We start from the raw sequence: 19,572 nt of genomic DNA on the forward strand, positions 1-19,572 counted from the left end.
CACTAACAAGGTTTCTAATAAAACATGTAATTTCATTGTATAGATCACACACAGTAGGTTAGGCTTTACAACATGACTAATTTGTCGTTTATATAATTTTACATTCTCTGATGTTCATTGTACCAGCACCTCCCCCATGCTAGGTTATTAGTTAATTTTTCATACAAGGCAAAAAATGTATCTGTTTATATGAACTCTTTCTAAATTCTGAAGAAAAAGCTTTTGAGAAATATTCCAAACCCTTAATTAAGACTTAGAAATGCAATTAGGTTTTTGAAGTAAGATTTCTTTTAATTTATTTCTTTGATCTATTGAATAGTGTAATATAACTTGTTTGTCTTGAAGAAAATATCTATGTACAGTTTCTGGCTTTCATGCACTAAAGAAAAATTGAGAGTTTAAGGAGCTAATAGTTGTATTTTATTCAGAATGTTTCTCTCTTAGAAAGAAAGCTAGCTGCAGTAAAATAATTGCTGGTAATTTCTTATTACATTGATCTGCTCAGAAACCAGAAGTAGACAAACAGACCTCAAACCCTGTTAGCAAGAAGCGCCCGTTGGGGAACATACCACGTTACAAATGGCCTTCATCTCCTACAAAGGAGAGGCATCCACCCTCACCCATAACTACTATGTAAGTAGTCTGTTTGAAGCTGTTCTTCTTAAGTGTCTTACTAGAATAAATTTTATTTCGGTGTTTCATAAATGAAATATATAGTATACATGGCAACACAAGTATACAGAAAAAATTTTAAAAGTAGATTTACTTTTGTTTATTTAAAAAATTCCAAGAGAATAATACCATCATCATACAGTGCTGAGACGTGACTGAGGGGCTGGGGATCAAACCCAGGGCCTTGCACATGCTAGGCAACCACCGTACCACTGAGCTATATACCCTAGCCCTGGACATTGTATTTTATGAAATTGTATACTAAAATTAATTAGCACACATTTGTTACTTTTTCGCAGGCAGAATCAGAAGAACCGCCCCCCTTCACCTTTACCAGGCTTAAAACAGCCATCACAGTCTCCATCCCATAAAATAATACCCATCCAACGTACTCTGTTTGTGCCAAATGCATTGGGTACTTTCAAAAAGAAAAGAGAAACTGTTTCTAAAACTACAAATGAATTTGAGGCTGTGAGCCAAAAGCGTGCGATTCACGAAGGTAAGTATATTCACTAAGAAGGTTTTTGGGGTTTTTTTGTTGGTTTTTTTTTTTTGGTAACACAAAAAAATCTTAAGGTCCTTTGGGAATGTTCAACTTCATTTTTTTTTCCCACTTGAGGTAAAGAGAATTTAATCAACCACTGGTCCTGGAACCGTCTTCTCTTCTTGCTTGCCCTTGTCAGAGCTTCTCCCCCATTCCTTTGCTTTGGAAGGTATATTTCTGGATGAGAAGGGTGGTCTAGGTCAGTGGTGATGAACCTGTGGCACACATGCTGCAGCAAGCTGTTTGTTATCATTGAAAGCTCTAAAAGGTTCGCCATCACTGGTCCACATAATCCCCGTGGACCCTTTCAGCTCTGATATTGGCTAGTGGTTGGAGAGAGCACATCCAGCTATTGGTGGATGAGTGGGTTTTTACAGGAGATGTAGGTCATTTTCCATACATAGACCTAACATGTGCTATGTCTTGGTTTGTGTTCTATGCAGGCTCCTGAAAGTGTCATATTACTGTTTTGCCTGTTCTGTGCATTCTTACACCTGTAGACATTACTTAATTTCTAACACACTAGGGAATTTTACTTTTCCAAGGAACTCCACTCCACAGTGAAGTCTTTGTAACAGAAATAATCTTTTTATTACAAATTATTCATCCTTCATATGTCTTAAAATTTTCATTTTCACATGTGGCTTATTGAAAATAAATTTGTTACACAGAGTAAAATATTATACTTTCATGTATTCACTTTATTTTACTGATAGCCTTACTGTTATCAAAGTTTCACTCAGTAATAAAAATGATGTACAGATCTCCAAATGTATGCCAGGTATACTTTTGATTAGTTGAGTATTTAAAATTTGTAGTCTGCATTTGGAGCAAGCATAAGCTTGGCTTTCCCTGTTTTTAGTATTTCTTCATCCTTTCCCAGAGTCATTTGATTGTTTTCTCAAAACAGCTAAAACCAAAGTAGAAGTATATTGTTGCATTTTAGAGTAAGTAGTGGTTTAAAAGAAACAAAATGCCAATTCTGTTGTTGAGGGGCAGTTGGGGCTTTGAACAACTCACCTATAGTTTGCATGTTATTTAGACATTTTGGTCTTCACACATATGGTTTGGTGTTTTGATGTTTTGGGTTGCGTTGCACTTTGTTGGGTAGAGAGGCAATGAGTTCCCTAAACTGTTTCACATGTTTATTTAAACTAGAGTCTGGTAATAAAAGCACACCAGGAACCATGAGTGCTGAGGAAGCAACAAAAATTTTGGCAGAAAGGCGCCGTCTTGCTCGGGAACAGAAAGACAAAAAGGAAGAAGAGAGACTCCAGAAAGAAGTGGAACCAAGGTCAGTACAAAGCCTTTCTATTCTCTAAATCTTGGCTAGGGCCCAAAACTTAAAATTTTACCCTCAAAGAACAATTGACTTTTTCTTCATTGAAGATCAGAAATCGTTCATTGCCTTCTAAACCGAGAAAGTATAGGAAGCATTTCAAGGCTTTGCAACTAGCCGAGCAGAGGACACTGACGTCTCCATACGTCATGTGCCATGAAGGTGTGCTAGGAGAACGCACAGGGAGTTCAAGCTTGTGTCCAGGATCCTGTCTCTCAGCAGTAGCACCTGAGTGATCACAGGACTGTGCTGCTTGCCTTCACTGGTGTCAGCCCCTTTCTTTATTTTAAAGACTTGTAACTTTAAGGTTTGTAAACCTAGAAATTATACTGTTTTACTTTGTGGGCTTTCCGGTGGCTTTTGTGACACCTGAATCTTATCAGGCCACTGACTTGCTGGAAGGATGTCCTGTGGGCCGTGAGTCTTACGTACAGCTATGTGCATTCTAACTTGGAAGAGCGGTTCCTTGCTGTTCCATCTTGAGCCTCATTTTATATTGGGCTGTATAATGTAAATCTCTGTCCACTGCTGCAAAGAATACCTATAGTACTTGACTGTATTTTCCAGTATTAAGTGTTCTTTGAAATAATATTTGCATATACTTTATATGAGCTTAGAGAAAGGAAGCGAAAGAGGATATTCGGCTTAGCAAGAAATTGTAACTGGAAGAGTATTATTCATTGCCTCGTGTAAACAGAGCTAATTTAGCATTTGAAAGCACTGAGCACTCGGACACCATTATACCCTCTTCTAAATTACCCATCATCCCCAAGTGAGACTGAGTGTGAGCAGATGTAAGGCCTTGGAGGTGGTCTCTGTGGCTTTAAAAAGTTAAAGAGTGATTATTTCTCTTTCATGTGTACATAGGTATGTATCTTTAAGATGCAAGGTTGTCCAGTACTTGATAGAAACCTTTTTCTACTCCCATTCTTTTTCACCCCATTTAAAAGGGTTAAAATTATATAAATCCCATGTAGCAACAACACAGAAAATGAATCTGGTTTAAGTGTCAATTCAGTTACTATACCCAAGTAGTTTCACATACTACTGAAAGCTTTATATGGTAATGACTAAGATAAATACCAAAAGATATTTATATGTACTTTGTGTTACTAGGAAAGCGGCAGATGTGTCAAAGAAGGTGGAGGAAGCCCAAGTTGAAGAGTTCTCAAAATGTGAAGATAGGCAACAAGAAAAAGAGATTGAAAAGAGCAAAGGATATCCGCCTCAAGAAGACCAGAGAATAATGCAACAGGTTTGCTGGCTTCACACTTTAGCAACAGATAAGAACCAGCTAATAGGGCCAGGGATTTAGCTCAGTGGTTCTGCCACCTGCCTCGCAAGCGCAAGGACCCAAGTTCGATCCCCGGTACCAAAAAAAAAAAAAAAGAACCAGCTAATAAAGTTACAGTTGAAACTCAAAGCAGCAATCTGGTTTTGAGCAGATAGATCATCTCCAGCCACCCCCAGCAAAGCCTTGGAATGTTTCACAAGGGCAGCAAACAAACCCAGAAAGCAGCAGGTTGTACATTACCACACCTTTATTTTGGATAAACAGCCCAGGTCAGTTTCCCTGTCTTGCATTCTGTGGTGCTACACATGGCACTCACAGCTGCACCTCACACCCTTCAGCAGGTAAGAAAGCAAGACATTAGGAGTACCTCTAAAAGTTTAAAATCATCAAATTGACCAAGAAGAATGTCTTACTCTTTAAATTCAAACTGCCAGCTAAATCCCCAAACTGAGCTTAGGCTGTGCTCATTTGGCAGTACTGCCACAGCCCAGTTGATATGCCCAATGCTAGTGTATCATTCATCAAAACTGGTTGTATGCTTCTTGAATGATTGTATGCTCTGGCGTTCCTTGGGAAGGAACTGTTATGAATTCTCTTAGTGCTTTTGAGAAACCTAAGATTTTGGTTCCTAAGACATTGCTATGTTAATGGATAGCTCCATAGTCATTCATATACTTTTAAAGTAAGGTGGTCTGCTGTTCATAATGATAACTTTGACATCCCAAACCTTTCAGATAACATTTAGCCCAATTCTGTGCTTTCTACCTAATGCTTTGAAAAATGACAACCTAGGACTGTCATATATATATATATATATATATATATATATATATATATATATATATTTTTTTTTTTTTTTTGGTAACGGGGATTGAACTTGAGACCTTGCACTTGCGAGACAGGTGCCGGAACCACTGAGCTAAATCCCCAGCCTGTCATATATATATATATATGTATGCATACGTACATATGTATGTATATACTGAATCAAGAGGTTGGAACTTTAATTTTTTAAACTAGGAAAAAAGAAAAAAATTTTGCCGGGGATTTAGCTCAGTGGCACCGTGCCTGCCTCGCAAGAGCAAGGTCCCGAGTTCGATCCCCAGTACTAAAAACAAAATTAAAAATAAACTGGCGTTCTCTGTTTCACTGAGATATATTGAGATTAAATGAAATTTTTTACATCAATTTCCTAGAAAGGGGACACAAAAATAAAAGCTCACGAAGAAGCTGATAAACGCAAGAAGGAACACGAGAGAATTATGTTACAAAACCTACAAGAAAGATTAGAAAGAAAAAAGGTACTTGTTCTCTGTTTTGTGGGTTTTGGTTGTGTTAAACAATGTTGGGAGTGTGATACCAGAATGGTTTTGAAAATCGCAGATTGGGTGTGTGTTAGCCCCTGACTGTTTCCCCACTACCAAGGAGCTGACTTCTACATCGAAGGCTCTCCTCTTACTGAGCATGCGTACCCTTGGTAGCCACTACAGCAGTGCCTCTGTATCAAATCTGAGGGAACAAAGCTCCTTCGAACAGGATGCCTCCAGCCATAGTAGGGGTTGGTGGAACTTATTTTCTTCTAAACTAGGCTGGAATTTGCAGCAGCTGTGGTACAAAGAAGTGTAGGACTCTTTGAAAGGCCAACACACAGCCCATGGTAGTGCCACTTTTGTGCAACTCACATGGCTCATCTACCATATTTCCCCAAAAGTAAGACCAGGTCTTATATTAATTTTTGCTCCAAAAGATGTAAGAGGGCTTATTTTCAGGGGTTGGCTTATTTTTTTCATGTACATCAATCTACTCTACACGTATTTGTGTACAAAAATCTACATTTGTTTAAGTAGTCATGTCATCGTCTTCTGGAACATCATCCTAATTCTCCAAACCCCAGATTCTGGTCTGAATTTCTTTTTTTTTTTTGCCTGACTTTCTTGCAACTTCATGTCCTGGAGAACCACTGGCCCCAGTCCCTCACATCCAGCAATAGAGCTCTCCTTAAATGAGCACTTCTTCTTGTCCATGTAGCCTGCTCCTGATGCATTGACAACACAGCTGTCCATGATTTTACCCCATGAATTCTTCACCCACGTCACAACCTCTTGCAGGCTGGGCTTCACAAAGTTTCCATTAAGTCAAATGTCCATTGAAGACTTCCGAGACAGGAGCGGCAACAAAAATGATGACAGTTAAGAATGATGGTCTAGGGCTGGGGATTTAGCTCAGTGGTTCCACCGCCTGCCTCTCAAGTGCAAGGTCCCGAGTTCAATTCCTGGTACCAAAAATAAAAGAATGATGGTCCACACAAAAGCAACAAAAAATTGCAGACAGCAAAATTCAGAAAACGTTTCTTTATTTCACACAAGGGCATTAACTACATCTGTTATAACACACAACATACTGAATTATGAAGATTCATATTAGACATAATCGTGTCCATTGTGTGCACATGTTATTTGTGTGTGGTGTCTGTGCTCGATTGGTCATTTGGCAATAAGTCTGGAGTTCATCTGTTTACATAGGTGTTTACTTTTCCTCTAAAGGTACCCCCTTAAGGTGGTATTTAAAAATACTTAATTTATATTACCATGTATTTTAAGTATTAATTTTAATAATATTTATATTATATATTAACATTATTTTATAATTCATATGTCCGTTGTGTGTTGCAACAGATGTACTGGATGCATCCGTCTAGCTGACAATCTTAGCTGAGGGTTATTTTGGGGGTAGGGCTTATATTATAAGCACCCTGAAAAATCATGCTAGGGCTATTTTGGGAGAAACATGGTCGGAGCCTGGTCTTGGCCGAAGTGCTGTAAGGCCTCCCTGTCATTAGATTGATCACCGTGTGATGGCCAAGGAGCCACAGCTGGCCTCACCTCATGAAGGGGAGAGAAGTCTTATCCCACCCTAGAATACATCCCACCTCTGCCTCCTGTCTTCTCTTTTTAATAACAAAATCTCTTGACTGTATGGTAGCATTGAGGTACCTTATTTTCATTAAAATCAGCTTCAGGAATAATCTGTTAAGACTAAAATTCTGTTAAAAGCTCCAGTTGATTTGCAATAATACATGATTAGTCTAAGGGAGTGAATTTCCATGTCTGTGAAGACAGGAATGAGAAGTTGCCATTTGTGTGACTGTGTTATGATAACAAGTACAACTATTGTCATTCATGGCATTTTGTAGGGGAAACCAGGATGGGAAGAGGGAAGTCAGCTGCCACACCAAGCCTTTTGTTGGTTTAATCTGTGAAAAGGAGATATTAACTGCTTCAGGACCACTGGTTTTAATCTCTTTTTATGTTTGAATTTTTATTTCCTTTAAATAGAGAATTGAGGAAATAATGAAGAGGACAAGGAAGACCGATGTAAATGCCTCCAAGGTAGTCTCCACTCCTACAAGCAGTGCATAAGAATTACTTGTTTCATGTTCTTGCCAACTTTCCACTTTTGCAAATCTGGTGGTAAAGAAAAAGTATCACATTTGCATTTCTGTGATGGTTAAAGAGATAAAGCTTGTTTTATACCTCTAGATAGCTTTCCTGTTTTCTCTGTGTGAAATGCTTGTTTTGGTCATTTTGCCCAAAACGTTTGGGCTGATTTGTCATTTGCTTTTTTGTAGCTCTTCGAATGTTCTAAACTCTGCTGCTTTTTTGATTGTTTAATGTAGGTAGCTTCTCCTGATGCATGGCTTGTCTTGTCCTATTGTCATCTTCTGCTGGATAGATTCTCCTAATGTTAATGCTGTTGAATTTTGTCAATATTTTCTGGTACAAAGTTGAATGCTTTTTCGTATACTTACTAGTCATTTGGAGATCCACTTTAGTAACATGCCTTTTCAAGTCACTGGCCCATTTTCTTACTTTGTCCTTTTTCTTATTGATTGTAGGAATTTTTACTCTGGCCAGGAATCCTTTCATACATGTATTGCAGGGATCTTCTCTCATGCTATGAAAGGGCTGATCAAATAATATGATGTATGTTTACATTTTTAAAATTTATTACATTATCGGATACATTACCATTAATCCCCCTCGAAACACTCCCCCTTGCTTCAAACACACTTATCCCATCATTCTTTCCACTTTCTGAGGCAGTTCTAGAAGTCCAAAAATAAATGTGACCAAAAATAAGGTGAGTGCTACTGCCAAGTGTCATCCAATGGAAAGTCAGGCTCGAAAAAAGTGTTCCAGTGCGTCCTCATCCACCTTGTTCACCAGATCTGGCACCTTGCCACTTGAGGCTCTTCCCTAAAGTCAAAATGGCCATGAAGGTAAACATTTTGAATCAGTTCAGGACAGTGAGATAGCCACAAGAGTACAACTAGAGACACTCCTGAAAGAGTGGCAAAAATAATGGGATACGTATGTTTGCAGTGAGGGGAGTATTTTGAAGGAGATTAATGGCAAGGTGTCTTTTACGGTAATCACTGTTTTTTCATTTAAACATTCAGTCTCTTTTTGATCATACCACAGCCTCATTCTCTTGCTGTCTTAATGAATCAGTGTTTATCATTTCAGTGAACTCAGATTGATCCTTTTTTTCCTTTATGGGGAATGCTTTTTAAATCTTTTTCAGTTTTTACTTTCTCCAATATCATGTCTTTTGATGGAACACATGCATTTAACATGTTCATAATAGGGCCATACTTTGTATGTCTCACTGCTGGGAGGCTCTGATTTACTGAAATAAATAAATTTGTTCATTATTCAAATAATTTTTAAATGGTATGAGTAATATTAATTTATATTTATATTTGGCCTATAATTATTCAAATTCAAGCAACTAGATTTGGTCTGTTTATAGGCTTTTTATTACTTTTATTAGTAAAAAGACTGATAAAAGTGATTAGATCTATTTGTACCACCAGGGTACAAGCTGTATAATGAGACCACTAGTGGTTTAAGCAGGCAGGAATGTTAAGCCCTTTTTCCTCCAGATTTGGTGTTCTTTTCATTCTTTGTTACAAAACTGATATTCTGTTGTTTACAATTGCCCTTTTCTGCTCAGTCATACCATTAAGTAGCATGAGAATGTAGACCAGGTATGTCAGTTCTGAAAAGTGCTGGCAGTCTCTATCTCAAAGTTAAGTCAGTTCATTGGCCCAGGAAATTTCACCTCAAGCAGCAGCCAAGAACTTTTTAGCTCTTCACCAACTCGTTGAACCTTGGCTTAATTGGGATTCCGAGCAAGGAGAGGACAGATGGCAGTCCAAAGCTGTGGCGCCTGGACCCTCACTCAGGGCCAGCCTTCATTCTTGAATATTTTCCCTAGCTGAAAGACGTAGCTAAGGCCCCCTGCCCCTGTCCTCTGTAGATTCTTGGCGCCAGTTAAAGAGGTGATTTTCTTAACCTTTTAATTGAAAAGTTAACCATCAGTCCAGTCTTAAAATCAGACCTCTTTGAAATTCTAAGCCAGGATGGTTGAATATTAGTTATAATTATTATTTTCTTTTTTAACTATAGGCTATGGAAATATCCAGCAATGACACAACTGAAGAAGATGAGGCTGATGATGAGGAGACGGAAAGTGATGAGGACTCCCTTGATGACATGTTTACATCAGGTTTGCTTGCTCCCGCTGCTTCTGTTAGTCACCATTCAGGGGCTGGACTGCCTAGGTTCATATCCAAGGGCTCTTCCACTTGTGAGCTGTGTGGTCTTGGGCAGGTCACTTAACCTCTCTGCTCAGAAGGGGAGTTAATGTTGTCTTCCTCCTGGGGCAGGCATGAGATTTTAATGAGATAAATCTGAGTATACTAAGCATAATATCTGACATGTAGTAAACTCTGAATAAATATTAGCTGCTACTGCTGCTGTTACCTTACAGGTCATACTAATAGACTGTAGGTGGCTCTCTTCCTCAGTTGAATGTGAGGATTGCTGGCATTTCTCAGCTCAAGGCCTCAAAAGGCATCCGTGATTGACTACAGGGTAGAATGCCACTTTCTGCCTCCTTAAGAAAAAATCAGGTCATGATATGAGTGCCCTCCAAAATATATAGTTAATTCCCTGTGAGGAGGAAACAGAACCGCAGTAATTGTCATATCCATCCATACTTATCCTGCAAGCGGACAGTGGACAGGTAAGGAAGGTGTGGTATAAGGTGCTAGAGATGAAGAGCCGTGGCCCTCAGCCTCAGGGAGCCATAGCCAGTGGGAGACAAACACAGGAACAAACAGAGGTGGGGCCTGTGACTGGGTCCGAAGTTCAGTCAGCGTACAGAGGGGACAGAGCAGCAGGCACCTCTGGGTTTGCCTTTGCGTATCCCGGCCCGGCTCCCCACAGTGCTGCTGGCCTGCCTTATCCTACCTCAGTCAGACGTCCCATCTTATCAGGATCATATCCTTGACTTTTCCTTGTATTGTTGAAACTCCAATTTTAATTGTTTCTTTTTCTTCCTTAGGCATCGGAAATGGCAGAGATTCATCTACCAAACTCACAATGCCTTATAAAAATGCCACAAGAATGCCTCAAAAGCAGGCGGTTTTACAGGCCAAAACTGGTGAGGTAGATAAGGAGCAGACAGCATACTTCAATGGTGATGTGAAAACCTTCAGACAGGAGGACCCAACAGACTCTTCGAATGACGCAAAAGGCTCAGGGTGAGTCACTTGCCATCTTATTTACCTGAATAAACTTGTAGGGTTATGAGTAACATTGTTAGAAAGCTACACAGGATGTATTATTTATTGAGCTCTTAGTTTGCACATTCCAAACACTGTCAAACATCAACTTAACAGAAACAAACTAATCCCCAGGAGCCTTGTCAGGTTTAGAGGTAAGCAAACTGAGGTGTAAAGCAGCCAAGGGCCTTATTTGCCCAACATCCCACTGTTAAGAAGCCAGAGTCCAAATTCAAACCCTGATTCACCTGACTCCAGACTGTTTTTGTTTGCATGGTAAATGTTTTGTAAAATCAGGAAAGAGGACGTTTGTGGAGTGACTGCCATAAGTCAGCCATTTTACATTGCTTTTTCTGTGGTACTGGCCTTCACACTCATATATGTCCAGCACTTTTTTATTTTTTATTTCGAGATGGGATCTCACAAAGTCACTAAATTGTCCAGGCTAGGCTAAAATGTGATCCTCCTGCTGGGATTGCAGGTGTACGGCACCATGCCTGGCTACATTACCTATCTTATATCTCACTGCAGCTCTGAGATACATCCTCCTGTCACATATGGGGAAATGGGGTCAGGGCTAGCTCAGGAGAACAGGGACAGTTTCTTGGAACGGAACACTGCTCAGGTGACTGCCTGAAAAGACACTAAGCCACAGGACCCATGGGAATAAGAGTGTGCCAAGAATCTTGGTGCCAGTGCCAGTGGGGAAAGCACTGGAGGTGGGAGTCCTGCACCAATTCTCAAACTATACCTCACTGGCCGCTCTTGACCAACTAGAAGGAGGGGACCAGGGTTCCTGGCACCCTGCCTGCTTAGCTGCTCCTTGGCCCTGGTGCTTCCATGGTGCTCTAGGGCTTCTAGCATACAGCGGGCTCTGTGAGCTCCAGGGTCCTTTCCAGCCTTCCCAATCTAGGACTGGGAAAGTTCATTTATACCCAAGGCAACTCTTATAAGTTAATTAAAAGTTAAAGTTTTGCTCAGGCAGAGCCTTGGTGTTGGAATAATCAGAATTCTAATGAAAATGTCTCTTTCCAGACCATCTACCAAAAGAACGTCCACTCGCACAGAAAAACCCAGCAAAGTGAGGGAAGCCTCCACCAGCACCCTATCCACCCAGAGTGTCACCACAAATCAGGAGCGGATTTGTGACCAGGGTTTTGACTTTGCTAGTCACAACACCAATGCCGAGTCACCTGCCACCGATAGCACTGCTAATAGCTACAGCCACAATCTGAGGGATTCCATGGCTTCTCAGCAAAGTTCTTCAACGCCTTCAGACTCTGAGGAAAGGAGCGAGCCTGTCAGTACTCAGTCTGGTAAGGCCTCAGCCCGTCTTCACTGTGCCTGAGCTCTTTCCTGCTTCAGCTGTTCCAAGGTGGTCTTTGGACAGAAGAAGACAGTCCCGAGTCTGCAGAATGATTTAGAAGAACCTTCCATTAGGTGTTCCATCATCAAAGAGCACACTTAATGGAGCAACAATTGTAAATGGTTACCACACTGTAAGATATTTTGATAAAAATTAATTAGTAGTAATTGTATTTATTTGAAACACTGGGCTGTTTGCACAGCTCCAACTGTGCATGCTCAAAATGTGCACTTTTAAAAATTGTTACTTTTAAAAAACAAAAAACAACAAAAAGAAGAACCTTCCATGAACATGTTCACAATAGAGGTGTAATTCATATGTCTCACTGCTAGGTGGCTTGAACCACCGGTGGTACCTGCATGGGTGGCTTTCTATTAATTTTATTAGTAAAAAGACTAATAAAAGTGCTTAGATTCATTTGTACCACTAGTAGTCCAAGCTGCCCAATGAGACAGTCACACCTGAACCACCAGTGGTTCAAGCCGGCAGGAATGTTGTTACTTTTGAGTAGATATCTTGAATCCAGTTTTTATTTCTCACATTTTTTGCCAGATATAAAAAAAATAATTCCTTTCAAAATGCAGATTTCCCTGGGCTCCTAACCCACAGGCTGCTCAACCGACACGTAGACACTCCTTTAGGGCCAAGGGTTCAGGAGGTCTTTGGAATTAGTCCCTCATCCTGTGTTTCCAAAACCAAAGGCCATTGCTTTTCTTTCCTGGACAAGATTTCTTTGAAAAAAAACCACTTTTATTATAGTACTAAGGGTTGAACCTAGGGTCTTTGTCCTGAACTGTATCCTCAGACTTTTTTTGTTTTTTATTTTGTTTGAGACAAGGTCTTGCTAAGTCGTCTAGGCTGGGCTCAAACTTGTGATCCTTCTGCCTGAGCCTTCCGGAGTGCTAGGACTGTGTCATCACACAGGCCCTCTCTTTGAAATTAAGTGATTTCAAAGCATCCTTTGGGGGTTGAGGAAATGAGGGACATATTTATAATAGCATCAGCGTGTCAGCAACCCAGGGGGCTGCCGAAGGTCTTAGGCCTGCCCCAAAGGGAGGCCAGGGTTGCTGTGAGACCCGCAGCATCTTCCCTAATCTTTCTTTTCCTTTTCCCTCTGGTTAGATGTGTAAACCTCGTGTGGCCTGGACAATGGTTCATCTTCCACTCTGGATAAACTTCCCACGGCCATGTCTCAGAATTTTCCTGCTTTGTGCTTGAACTCAGCAAAGGAAATGACCATTAAAAACAAGGGGAAACAAGACATCCGAAGGCCACTTTACCATCTGTCTTAGAAGATACCCATATCATCTCATTTTCTTGTGAGTTCTGAGTAAAAAGACATCTTTGTTTTTTTAAAAAAAAATCCCCATTATCTCTCCTGTGTTTTCCTACCAATGTGTGTGCTTAAGTGATTGTACACCCAGAATGTTTTTTGTGAATGATAACAATCAAATTTTAAAAGATTCCTGTGGAAGGGACAATCCTCTTTTCAGTGTATGTTTAAAACTTTAATGTTTTTTCTGTTTAATGACATCAGTTTTAACAACAGGAAGCTCATTTTGATCTTGTTAAGAACCAAATAGATTCTGTGAGGCTCAGGATTGCTCACAAGAGCTGTGTCAGATTGTTGCTAGTACACAGATACTGAAGGTTGCATGATACAGTCACATTTCACCACGGCACACGTCTATTTCGTTCTGCTGACTTTAGTGCCTGGCAGCCATACCCCCAAATGCTGGGCGTCCTGAAGGCCTCATCGTGCAACAGCATCCATCACTATCATCAGTACATCATTTCCTTTGGAAGTACATACTGGGACTTAACTACAAAAACAGGGATTATTTTTGTTATGTACACAAAGCAGTGCTTAGCTGCTGTCTCCTGGTGGTGTTGAAGTCCCCTAAATGCTGAACATTTATCACCTTTTCCTGTCTGTTCTCCTCAGTCCTGTCGTCCTTCAGCATGCACTCAGGTTTGGGATATGTTACGAAAATGTGCTCACTTTTCTCAGCACTGTCTGCAAGTGAGTACGGGGGCAGCATTACTCCTCAGTGCCCCTGAGAAGCACATGCATGCCTACACACACATGCATAACACACACATGCATGCACACACCAGGCATATGATTCCATAAAGCTGGAATAATGCAGATACCTTGTCCTAATGCTAATGAGTTTCATAGTGTTGACTCACAGAGTTTGAAGTAGACCAGTTATTCCTTCTAGCCACCAGTCTTGGATTTGTAAAAGGAGATAATTATTCTTTCTAATCCTTCGTTGTTTGCTGCCTTGAGTACTGTACCTTTGTTATAGATTAGGGCAGGATGCCTTAAGTTTAAAAACTATTTTTATACACTAGCTTTCATATATAAGGCAGAGACAATCACCCTAAAAATGAAGTTCAGATATTTTTCTGCAGAGATGACAGGTGTTGAAACGCTGTTACAGCTCTCTGTGAATGTGTGCTGTACGAAATAAACTTGCAGATCAAACCCATTTTGTTTTGTTATGATGGTATGAAATACACGGATAGTGGTATAAATGTGGCACCACTTGCTGACTGAGTGCAGGCACCCAGCACCCTCGGTAATAGCAAACAGACCTTCCAACTCCCCTCTTCATGCAGTTGGTGATGCAGAGGAGTTCCACTTCAGGACAGTAAGGCACCAGTTTCACATCTGCTCTTCTCCGTACAACTATTCAGTACTTGCTGTTCTTTCTTCTGGTGGCTCTCACTTACTGAAGTCTGATGCTAAAGTATCTTTTTATTGTGGTAAAATTCATATAACAGTCACCATGTTTTTTCTTTTTCTTTCCCTTTCCCCTTTTTTTCTTTGAGATGGGATCTGGCTATGTTCCCTAGACTGGCCTTGAACTCCTCGGCTGCAGGGATCCTCCTGCCTCAGCCTTACACATAATGGGGCTGTAGGTGTGTCTAGTTTTAGAACATTTTCTGAAAAGAAACCCATCCCCTCCCCACCCCTTTGAAACCTTGAATGTGGCACTTGCCTCAGATGAGGAAAACCTACTTGATTTTTTTTTCTCACTTTTCAAGGTCTGTCTGTACTCGGGCAGTTTGTGTGCTTGCTTTTTTGTCCACAGTACTGGGGATTGAACCGAGGATGCTCTACCACTGAGCTATCCCCAGCCCTTTTTTATATTTTTATTTGGAGTCAGGGTCTCACTAAGTTTCCCAGACCACCCTTGAAGTTGCAATCCTCTTGCCTCAGCCTGCCTCAGCTAGGATTACAGGCAGGCTCACATGCCCAGCGGTGTGCTCCATTACATACCCATTTCTTCATGATATTACTGTGATTTTGAATGGCAAAACGAATGTTCTGATGTGCCTGTAAATGTTTTGTGTCCAGTCTTAAAACATGCTTTCTCCACTAGGTTTTAGTTATAGTAAGACCAGAAGTGTGTTTATCCCTAATCTTTGGGATCTGGTTCTCAGAAGGATGGGAAAGGTGTTCCCCACTGAGCATTCAGTGCATTCTGTGCATTGGAATCAGCATAAGCTGGACACATCCCATTCCTGCCAAAGACCCCACCTCTATGGACATCATCTGTGCTCAGAGCCCTTGACTGCCAAGTCTGCCACCAGGTCCCTTGGTCCACCTCTTGACTAAAGTTTCTGTCATGACTCCAAGGCGCTGGGTGGAGTCCTTAGCCTTTCTGCCCCCTAGCCGACACCGTGGTCCCCTCACATTTCCCTTCCTCTCTGGATAGACTTTGGGTGTCCTACTCCCTGAAGGACAGATCCCTGGCTACTACCGGGAGATTCTTCCGAACGGCATGTTTCCTACACCTGTGTCATTAAGGACACATGTGACAGCTGCAGTAGCCAGAAACCCTGCTACCCAGGACCCTGAAGACTTGAATCCTAGCCAAGAGGGCTGCCAGCTCCTCTCTGAGCCTTGCTCCTCTGTCAGTGAGGCAGCTCTACTACAATCCCTGCAGGCCCTGTCACTTCTGCAGTTCCCCCCCCTTCCCAGATACCACTCACTGGCCAAGCCGAGAGCATCGGGAGACGCCAAACAGCAGCTCATGCCAGGGAGCTAAGCTTGGAGGTGACAACTGGCCCCTTTATCTCAGCAGGGCTCAATCTCTGTGCACTTTCAGTGCCCAACCCGACCTGATGGGTTGGAGTCAGCCCCAGTTCTCACTCCCAGCAGTCCAGTGACGGTGTCCCCAGGTGGGTCCTGCTCACTCCCCTGACTACTCTGAGTCATAGTAATGTAGTCCAGGTCATTCACATGACATGCTGGGTGCTTCAGAAGCGTCATTGTAATGATGGGAGTTCATTTTTATCAATGAGATCATTGTTGTTTGTGGAAATGGGCATTTGTCACATAACTAGAAAGAGGCAGGGCTGGTATTGAAACCCAGGTCTGTCCCACCCCCGCCTTTGGGAGCCACACATCATGTGGCCTATAGGGTAGGTCAGACACCACCAGAACAGTGTCTTTGGAACTGGGGACAAAATCCTTGCCAATGTTGATTGGACACTTTAGTGTCATTTTACAGCTGAAGAAACAATGTCAGGTAACTTGCCTGAGGTCTCATTCCTAGAGAATGGCAGAGTAGCCAGATTTGAACCTGGGCAGTCTGGCTGCAGACACCACCCTGTTAGCCACATGTTGGTAAGTTCTTGACATTCTGATCCCCTTTGAGGGAGAAAATGCTTCTCTGCTGGTGATACAATAACGAAATTACCCTCATTCCTCCTGAACATTATGGGCGTCACTCAACAAACAACGTATGCCTTCTAAAGTCACGAGGGGAATGCTGCAGGGGGTGCTGGAGTACGGGCAGAACCCAGGTGCCACATCCTCAGGGAGGGCTGCCCCCCCTCCTTTCCTTGCTGCCGCCTCAGGTACCTGCTCCCTAGGCAAGGCTGGGGGCCAGTTGCTCTCAAGAACCCAACCACCCCGCTCCCCATGCAGCCCTGCACACTGGACAGACTCATTGGTTTAAAGGTTGTAATAGCTCATTTCTCTAGAGGAACACATATAAGGGGATGTCCCATGTTCTTAAAAGTGCTCATGGTCATGCAAGGCCCTGGATTCAATCCCTGGGTGGGAGGACCCCCAAACAAAAAGCTCACAGCTCACAGTTCCTCACTGTCAGGCTTCAATTCCTAAGAGGGTAAATGTTAGCACCCAAGGGCTCTGGCCCAGCCGAGGGGGCCCACTGAAGTCTTAACACCCTCCTCTCCATTGACTAAGCCCTTAGCCAAGATGTTTTGACGAGGTGCCTTAGAGCATGTGGCTCCTTCAGAAAGCAGGTGAGCTCTGCCACTGCCTGTTGCCCTGGGCCTCCTAGGCCACCTGGAAGTGACAAGTGGGGGTGGGGTGGATGTCCTGAGAGCAGGAGCCTCAGGTGAGCGAGTGACATGGCTGCGTGGTGGTCTAGCAGCTGTGTGCCAGGCCAGCTCCCTCTGCCCACACCTCCCCACCCTCTGCCTAACTGGACAGCTGAGCCCAGAACACAAGGACCAGCCAGGGTCTCTTGGGGCAGAGGGTTCCGGCAGCCACAGGTTAGGGTACAGTGGTGCTCAATGTGAATCCAGAGAGTCCGGCAGGAAAGTCAGGAGGAGGCTCCAAGAATATACTGCCCATGAGGACTTCTCAGCGACATGCTTTTCTAAGGGATGTGCAAATCTGGGGAAGGCTATCTTGGGTCATAGTGGACACCCAGTTTTTCCTTAACCTGGATCAAAGGTGTGTTACAGGTCTGTCTTATGTACAGTTCCTATGTTCCGTGTGATTGCACCAAACCGAGTATATCCTTGAGTTAGGGGAAAAAAAGCCTCTCAGGTTTCTGGGTTAGCAGTATCACCTTATGGCTTTATTCTGGGCAGTATACAAAGACAAGAGGCAAGTTATTTCTATGCTGCTTTATTTCTGTAAGGATACACTGAAACATTAGATGATAACAGCTAATGACAAAATGTAAAAATGAGGCACTGGCTTCTACAATCACTCCTATGAGAACATTAATATGTATTGTCATAACATGTTTACTTTGGATACTGTCTTGTGATACTATGTAATATAGTAATGGAGAATACAGTAAGTAGGTGATCCTGCATCACAGGGAAGCAGGAGGTGGAAATCAGGTTCCGCTTGTGAGGACTTCCCCAGAGAGCCAGCTGAGCTCTTGAGAAGCCCTAGGAGTCACAACAGAAGGGACTGTGCAGCCCTCTTCGACACAGATGAAGAGCAGACAACTACATGTTACAAGGGATTCAACTCGTCATGGTTTCACAATGTCAGCTCCACATTAATGACAGCCCTGGTGCCTGCTCAGCTACCCCTCTAGAGTGTTACAGTCATTGCTGAAGGATGAACCTCAAAACTGCAGGACTGTCTGAGGGGGCCCAAATATCATCATGCAAGTTTCCAAACCCATAAACTATTCTACTATTAATTAAAACAAAAATATCATTAATTAGAAAAATAAAAAAGACAGCAGGGTTAGTTTTGTTAAGCTTCCAGAAGTATTGGCTGTGATGCTGCTGCTCTGAAACAGGCTTGTTTTCTCAGATCTGCTCACACATTCCCAATCACCTGTATGTTTCATGCTGTGAAGCAGGAACGCTCAGAACACATGCCGCACAGGCAAATCAAACATCAGCGTGGGTAAAACGGTCAGTTGAGAATTACAGCTAAGTTCAAATGTTAATTTCCTGAAAATTCTTGTTAATCATGTAAAAGCACAAAAGAACAGAAGGAAGGTCAGAGTTTTAATAAGGAAGCTAAACCATGCATTCCAGCAAATTCTTTCTCTGCCCACAGAAGAGGGTGAGCAGTGAGTTGGAGCAGCCGCTGCAACTCTCGAGTGTCTTCGACTACATGGTAGGTCCCAGCTGAGCCACAAAAGGCGTCTCAGTGGGGGCTTTGTTGCTTATGCTTCTTGCTTACATCATAAGTGGCTAAATGGTCAGTACTTTTCTGCTCTATGATAAACATGCAGAAGAGTCAATCTATCTAAGTTTTTGTTTCTTCATTGCAGCTATAGAGAAATTAACTTTGCTGCAAGTTTGCTTTTGGCTAAATACTAATATGATCACTGTGTGTCCTTATTTGAGTAATACTGTAAAATGGGAGAAAAGACAGAAGGAACAACGTTAGGAGGTGAAAGACCACTCTTGTCCTATTGATGGTGTAGGGCAGAGAGAGCAAGGACACAAAGAACATGATGCACATTCCATTTTACAGGACAGGAGCCCCTGTCACTTTACAGCTTTTTGGCACAGTCAGGGCAATACACCTGCTCCTGGTGATAAACAAAGCGCTTGTTGGCCAGATTCACGGAGCATTTTTTGCAGTGGAAGCAGTAGTCGTGCCAGGATTGTCCTTCATAGGCCACCACACTGGAGCCTTTACCAAACCCTGTGGAAAAACAAAAGAAAACGAGAGACAGTTGAATGAATACAAGTGAGCAAGCTGTGATTCAGAGATAAAATGACGACTTGCCCCATTCAGAGCCAACAAGTGCACAGAGGCAACGTCTGCCTGGCTCACAGCCCCCCCCCCCTCCACCGCGCACTGTCCCCCATGCTGCCACTGTGCCCCATGCTGCCGCAACCCTGCTACGGCTCTCAAGGACCTGAGAGGATGCCGGAGCTCAGCCAAGGGCTTCTCTGATATAAGGAACCCTCATTCCCACACCGCCACTATCACCCTGTGACGCGCACCGACCTCCCACCATAACCAGTTTCT

The 19,572-nt window shown here is 42.4% G+C and overlaps 2 protein-coding genes across 10 annotated transcripts in view; one reads left to right on the forward strand and one right to left on the reverse strand.

Annotated features, from left to right (window-relative positions):
- Positions 1-14,341, forward strand: part of Map7d3 (MAP7 domain containing 3) — a 33,782-nt gene extending 19,441 nt beyond the window's left edge. For both annotated transcript variants that reach the window (XM_004862333.4, XM_087202120.1), the window contains 10 exons: positions 506-633; positions 972-1,171; positions 2,375-2,510; positions 3,672-3,810; positions 5,046-5,150; positions 7,185-7,238; positions 9,321-9,420; positions 10,261-10,459; positions 11,516-11,796; positions 12,969-14,341. In XM_004862333.4, the coding sequence (XP_004862390.2) occupies positions 506-633; positions 972-1,171; positions 2,375-2,510; positions 3,672-3,810; positions 5,046-5,150; positions 7,185-7,238; positions 9,321-9,420; positions 10,261-10,459; positions 11,516-11,796; positions 12,969-12,976 (1,350 nt within the window). In that variant the 3' untranslated portion in view covers positions 12,977-14,341. The remainder of the gene's footprint in view (positions 1-505; positions 634-971; positions 1,172-2,374; positions 2,511-3,671; positions 3,811-5,045; positions 5,151-7,184; positions 7,239-9,320; positions 9,421-10,260; positions 10,460-11,515; positions 11,797-12,968) is intronic.
- A 3,388-nt stretch (positions 14,342-17,729) lies between these two features.
- Fhl1 (four and a half LIM domains 1) overlaps positions 17,730-19,572 on the reverse strand; it is a 59,921-nt gene continuing 58,078 nt past the window's right edge. For all 8 annotated transcript variants that reach the window (XM_087202123.1, XM_004862335.4, XM_087202124.1 and 5 more), the window contains one exon: positions 17,730-19,242. In XM_087202123.1, coding sequence (XP_087058249.1) covers positions 19,088-19,242 — 155 coding nt within the window. In that variant the 3' untranslated portion in view covers positions 17,730-19,087. The remainder of the gene's footprint in view (positions 19,243-19,572) is intronic.

The sequence above is a fragment of the Heterocephalus glaber genome, unplaced genomic scaffold (genome assembly GCF_053883595.1).
Source record: "Heterocephalus glaber isolate CG9 unplaced genomic scaffold, H.glaber_assembly_v1.0 deba00001764, whole genome shotgun sequence".
Lineage (NCBI taxonomy): Eukaryota > Metazoa > Chordata > Mammalia > Rodentia > Bathyergidae > Heterocephalus > Heterocephalus glaber.